The following is a 6,000-nucleotide window of genomic DNA, read 5'->3' on the forward strand; positions in this document are numbered from 1 at the left end:
TCCAGCTGCTGCTCCAGCAGAGCAGAGATGCCCAACACATTTTGCCATGGCAACCGCAGTTGTTTGCAGGTTTCCACGAAAGGAGAATTCTGTCCTCCCAGGCCTTTTCCTGTCTCTTCCCCGCCGTGTTCAGGACACTGGCCTCTCCTCTCCCACGTCTTTGTTGGAAGCTCATTTCTCTCTTTGGCTTGTCCCCAGGAGGGACAGAAAACAGCAGGTTTCTCACTCCTAAACCACACGCCAGGTTTCTCTGCCGGGGGTGGGGGGGTTCGGGGGGGTCAGGGCAGATGTATGCCCCCTGAGGCCCCTCCACAGCCCCACTCTGAGGGCCTATCTTCCTGGGATGCAAGGTCCTGGCTATCGCGAAGAGCACACTCTGCAGTCTGCCAACAGACTTCTCCACACGATCAATTTGGAAAATTAAACTGCTTCTCCTCTCCTACGCTTAGCTGTTCTTGCCTGAGTTTTTTGGCCCTTCCCATCAGCTCTGTCTGAGCGCCACCCCTCCCACGTGCTCCCAGCTAGAGAGTGAGCCCTCCAGGACAGTCCCTTAACTTGGCCTGAAAGGTTGTAAGGAAGACAGCGCTACCTTCTCCGCTGGTGTTGAACTGCACAGCTCTCAAGAAAGAAAGAGAAGGCGCCGGCCGGGTAGCTCAGTTGGTTAGAGCATCGCCCCTGTATGTCAAGGTAGTGGGTTCAATTCTCCGTCAGGGCACATACAAGAATCAACCAACAAGTGCATAGTCAGTGAAACAACAAAGCCATGCTTCTCTCTCTCCCTCTCTCTCAATCTCTCTGCACCCCTTTCTCTGTGCTCTGAACATTCAATACATACATGCATGCATACATACATACGTACATACATACATACATACAAGAAGGAAAGAGGGGAGGGGAGGGGACGGCACTTACCGAGCTCCTACAGCAGGCAGGCCTGGGACTGAGTGCTCCAGGGCAGTCATCTCATGGAATCTTCCCAACCACCCTCTGAAGCGGGTAGTGTTGGCTGCGCAGACCTGGAACCTTGGGCTCACAGAAGCTACACAGCTTGGGGACTTTGCTAGTAATGTCCGAGCCCAGTTCCCACTCAGGCTTGCTGGAGTCATTGCCCATGTTGCCCGTACACTGTTCCCAGCAGGTCCTACCTCCGTTACTCTTGGCCCCACTGATCTGACTCTCCTTAGTGGAACCGAGCGGAGTGCAGTGCTGGACATTAACACACGCACACCGAGCCCTTCTTCGTGGCTGCAGGAGGCACGGGCTGGACTGAGGGGAAGGGCTATGGGACCTAGAGTTTTCCATCAGGAAGCACTCGGCGCCTGCTCTGTGTCTCCACATACCACACGTCATGGAGGGAGACCAAAAAAATCTGAGTGTTGGCTGTTGGCGTAGATGAAAACAAGATGCGTTAATTTTAGTAATAATGTGCTCCATCTCAGAGCTTCTCCAGCCTCAATGTCCACACGGGTCATCTGGGAATCCTGTTAAAATGCAGTTCTGCTTCAGTAGGTCTGGGGGCGGGGGCTGGGGGAGGCATGAGACTCTGCTTCTCTAACAAGTCCCTGGCGCTGCTGATGCTGCTGATCATGGACCACAAGCGGATTAGCCAGGGCCTGGGACTGCGTGGCCTAGGAAGTTTAAGAAGTAAGTTCAGGTTGGTGCTGGGGGGCTGAGCTGCAACAGGCTTTGGGGGGGCCAGGAGGTGTTCCCAGAGAGAGGCAGGGAGCCAGGCACTAGGTGAGCAGGGTTTGGTGGCCCTGGCATCAGCCAGTCCTAAACTCTCATTTTGACCTCACTGCCTACCACCTCCGTAGAATAAATATGTAGAATAATTCTGAGGACAACTGTACCTCTCTGAGGCTCGGCTCTTTAATAATAAATGGGAATTATATTATGTATCTCATGAGACTAATAACAATCACTAACGTTTAATTACCTCCAACAAACCAAAATCCCAGAGCCAGGACGCAAACGCTTAACCTCATACTCTCAATCTCTCTGCTGACTGCAAGGCGGGGCAGGAGGGAGGGGGAAGTTGATTATGTCACCTGCTCTGTGACTCCGGGGCTGATTCTTCTCTCCCACCGGCACAAAGTCAGGGACAAGAGGGCCTGTTGTGGAGTGAAGAGAAAGGACAGAAAATATTAGCCCTACAGGACATAAAAAGCAATAGGCTAACCGTAATGAGATATTGCACTTCCACGATAATCATATAATTCAAAACAAAAAGCAGTGAGGGTATCCCTGGCCAACCAACGGTTGGGCGGGAATTAGAGGAGCTAACATGCAGAGAAGGTACAGGTGTGGAGCAATGGGCTTTCTCCTCATAGTGGGAGTGAAATTACAGAGCGTCTGCAGCAACTGACGTGGTGAGCACCTGCCTCATGCCAGGCACTGCTGTGGGCCCCAGATATACAGCAGTGAACAGAGGAGACGACGCCCTTGGTCTCATGGAGCTTACGTTATCAAAAATTTCCGTACACATAACATATATGGCTGAGAATATGGCATGACACAGAACTTTACTTCCAAGTGTCTGTCCTGGAGAAATACTAAGTATGTCCACAAAGGATGTATGTGTGTAAAATGTTTGTTGCAGTACTATTTGGAAATAGCAAACCATTGGGGAAAAACTCAATCTCTCTCCATCAATAGGAAAAAGGCTAAATGCATTGAGCTCTGTGTGGACCATGGAATCCATGCAGCAGGTGGAAAGGAAGGAAAGAGATTTATATGTACTAATATGATTGGTCTCCAAGTACATTATTTGGTGACAAGGAAAAATTTCAGAAAAATACCTACAGAAAACCCTTATGTTTGCATATGAACATCAGGATATGTGTAAATGTCCTAGGAATACAGAAACCAAACCATGAAGGGGAGAGGGAAGTGGCATTGGTGAAGGGTGATGGAGAAAAGGGTCTTTAATATTTGACTGTATTCTTTAACTTGAATTTTTCAAGAATGCATTTATAGAATACTCGTACCACTTTCATTTCAGCTTCATTGAAGTATATTTAAAATTGCTAAGGTATTTAAAGTACATCATTGTGATTTGATATACAGGGTGGGGCAAAAGGAGGTTCAAAGTTGTGCAAAACAGAGTGTATTGTAGCCTTATTTATTTGTGTGACAACTGTAAACTCCTTTTGCCCCACGCTGTGCAAATACACTGTGAAAGGACTGCCCCGTCTAGTTAATTAACACATTCATCACCTCACATATTTATCATTTTCATTGTTTTGAGAACAGTGACATTTACTCTGTTAGCAAATTTCATTGATACCATGTGGTGTTACCCACTGTAGTCACCATGTTTCACATTAGGTCATCAGACCTTATTCACTCTGTAGCTGAAAGTTTATACCGGCTGCTCCCTGGTCCCCTTCTCCCAGCGCCCTGGGAACCGCTCTTCTCCACTTTTTCTATAAATTTGATTTTTTTTTTTTTTTAGATTTCACATATAAGCAATATCATGTAGTATTTGTCTAGCTTATATACTACTTTAATGTTAAAAGTTTATGAGTCAAGACTTGACCTCAGATGCAATTCAAAGGAAAAAAAAAAAGCCATGAACTAGAATTCTCAGTGACCACTGGAGCTGGTAGCACAAAATAGCATCTCAGGCCAAGCTGCGGGTCAAAGCAGACTGGCCGCTAGCTGGTCTCCAAAAGAGGCCCAAAGCATTAGTGACGGCCTCTTTGGCTGGACAGCATCTGCACCAATGAGAGGAAGGGGCGGGGCCTACATGACAGCCAGGCAGGGGCTGGTGACAGTGGCCTCATGCCCGGGGGCCTTTCAGACCAGCATTGACAAATTGGAGCGGGTCCAGAGAAGGCAGGCTGGAGGGAAGCCTGTCTGAGCAGGACAGTGGAAGGAGCTGCGAACGTTTGCCCGGAGCCAGGACGATGTCGATTTAGTGAAAGGAACAGTGGTTACCCTCAAATCTTTGATGAGCGGTTACAGGGAGAACAAAGGACTGCCCCTAGCACTTTGCGTTTCTATAGATCTGAAATCAGCCCAGAGCAGAGCCTGATGGATGTGGTCACTGACTTGGGTTTTGCTTTTCTCTGAAGTTATGAAAATACTTGCAAACATAAGAATCCAGGTTTTAAAAAACACACACACACACACACACACACACACATAGCATGTGTTATATCAATTGAGTATTTGACAAAAGATGAAACACTTCAATAAGCTCCGTCTAAAACTTAACGCTGTCTTTGCTTTATGTCTTCTGTTCAGAATGGTATTTTGCTCAGAAAGCACAGAAGACCTACAACTTCACCCAACCCAGGAGAAAACCTTTGTGAGATGTGATGTAAACTCGAAAAAAATGAAGCGAAAGAACAGATGAGTTTTCATGAAGACCCAGTGTAAAGAATAAATGATCTTATTCCTTATCTGGTATGGTTGACTTATTTGGAAACCAGTTATATAAAAGAATCTTGCATAAAGTTTAGACTTAAAGGGAGAGTACATTTCACTATTATAAACTAAGCTTTTAATAACTATATTATGTAACTTTATTCAAATATTAGTGTACCCAAATATTTCCCAATTTTATCTCTGATTAAATGGTAATGTATGCAAATAAGTACAAATGTAAAACCTATTTTAGATCTCTTGTTCTAATTTAAAATGTCTTTTCCAATTAAGTCAAATTTTCCATAATTCTTTGCTAGTTTATTCTGATCAGTTTTTGAACCAGGCTGGAAAGGTACTTCTTTATTACATAACTGGTCCTTCAATAAAGGAAAATAATCGCCAATTGTCCCAGTTTTCCTGTTTTACAATGTGCACAGCAGAAGGTAATGGAGCCCGGCCGGTGTGGCTCAGTTGGTTGAGCATTGCTCCATGCACCAGGGGGCCGCTGGTTGATTCCTGGTCAGGGCACATGCCCAGGTTGTGGGCTTGATCCCCAGTGGAGGTCACGAGGGAGGCAGCCAATTGATGTTTCTCTCTCCCTCGCCCTATCTCTCTCTCTAAAAAAAAAAATAAAAATAAAAAAATCAATAAATAAGAACATATTTTTTTAAAAAAAAAAAAAAAGGTAATGGAGCTCTAGCTGGTTTGGATCAGTGGCTAGAGCATCGGCCCGGGGACTGAAGGGTCCAGGTTCAATTCTGGTCAAGGGCACGTACCTCAGTTGTAGACTCATGGCCCTTGTTGGGGTCATGCGGGAGGCACCAATCAATGTGTCTCTGCCACATCGGTGTTTCTCTCTGTCTCTCCCTCTCCCTTCTACTCTCTCTAAAAATCAATGGAAAAATATTCCTGAGTGAGGATTAAATAATAATAATTAATTAATTAATTAATGTTTAAAAAGGTAATGGAAGACTTGGAATATCTCAAAGAGGTATCAAACCTCAAACTGTCCAATAAATGAAATAAGGATGTCTGAGCAGCAAATTCCATCGCAGAGCATGTGAAGGAAATACTAGGTGTGGTAACCACGTGGGTGTGTGTTTCAAGTAATTCGGAGAGAAGGAGCACGGGATGCACATTTCACCACCTGACCTGACATCTGCACGGGCACAGCTCTACCCAGCTCCTAGGTCACATGCTCTTGGCCAGGGGCAGGTAAACCAGGGTTGGTGAGCACAAGAGGCCTGAAGACACGTCTGCCTGTAAATCAGTGTAAGTTATTTTGCATGATTCACTTTTATTTCCCCTGTGAAGACCCACTAAACTAAAGGGTATGGGGAAAGAGAGAGGAAAAACAGCTGTGTCCATGTTGGGCTGTGTCCTGAACGCTGCTGTTGCCTGCAAACGTATCTGACCTCACTTTTAGGTAAAGTGTGTGTGCGTCTAGAAAGGATAGATATTAGAGTGAACAATATTTCCCATTATGTCTAAAATACTAGATTTACAATAAAATCATGTTTGCATTGGATTGGCATGTTTGACCATTAAGTATCCAGAACAGATTTGAAATACAGTACCCACCCACCTCGCCATCCCCTTACCCTCGGTTTCATTTTCCCAGTTTCCGTT

The 6,000-nt window shown here is 45.6% G+C and overlaps 1 protein-coding gene across 1 annotated transcript in view; it reads left to right on the forward strand.

The window, feature by feature from the left end:
- LIPC (lipase C, hepatic type) overlaps positions 1-4,764 on the forward strand; it is a 125,468-nt gene extending 120,704 nt beyond the window's left edge. The window contains exon 9 of the mRNA XM_036302869.1: positions 4,249-4,764. Within this exon, the coding sequence (XP_036158762.1) occupies positions 4,249-4,360 (112 nt within the window). The 3' untranslated portion in view covers positions 4,361-4,764. The remainder of the gene's footprint in view (positions 1-4,248) is intronic.
- Positions 4,765-6,000: the final 1,236 nt, after the last annotated feature.

The sequence above is a fragment of the Myotis myotis genome, unplaced genomic scaffold (genome assembly GCF_014108235.1).
Source record: "Myotis myotis isolate mMyoMyo1 unplaced genomic scaffold, mMyoMyo1.p scaffold_m19_p_1, whole genome shotgun sequence".
Taxonomy (NCBI): Eukaryota; Metazoa; Chordata; class Mammalia; order Chiroptera; family Vespertilionidae; genus Myotis; species Myotis myotis.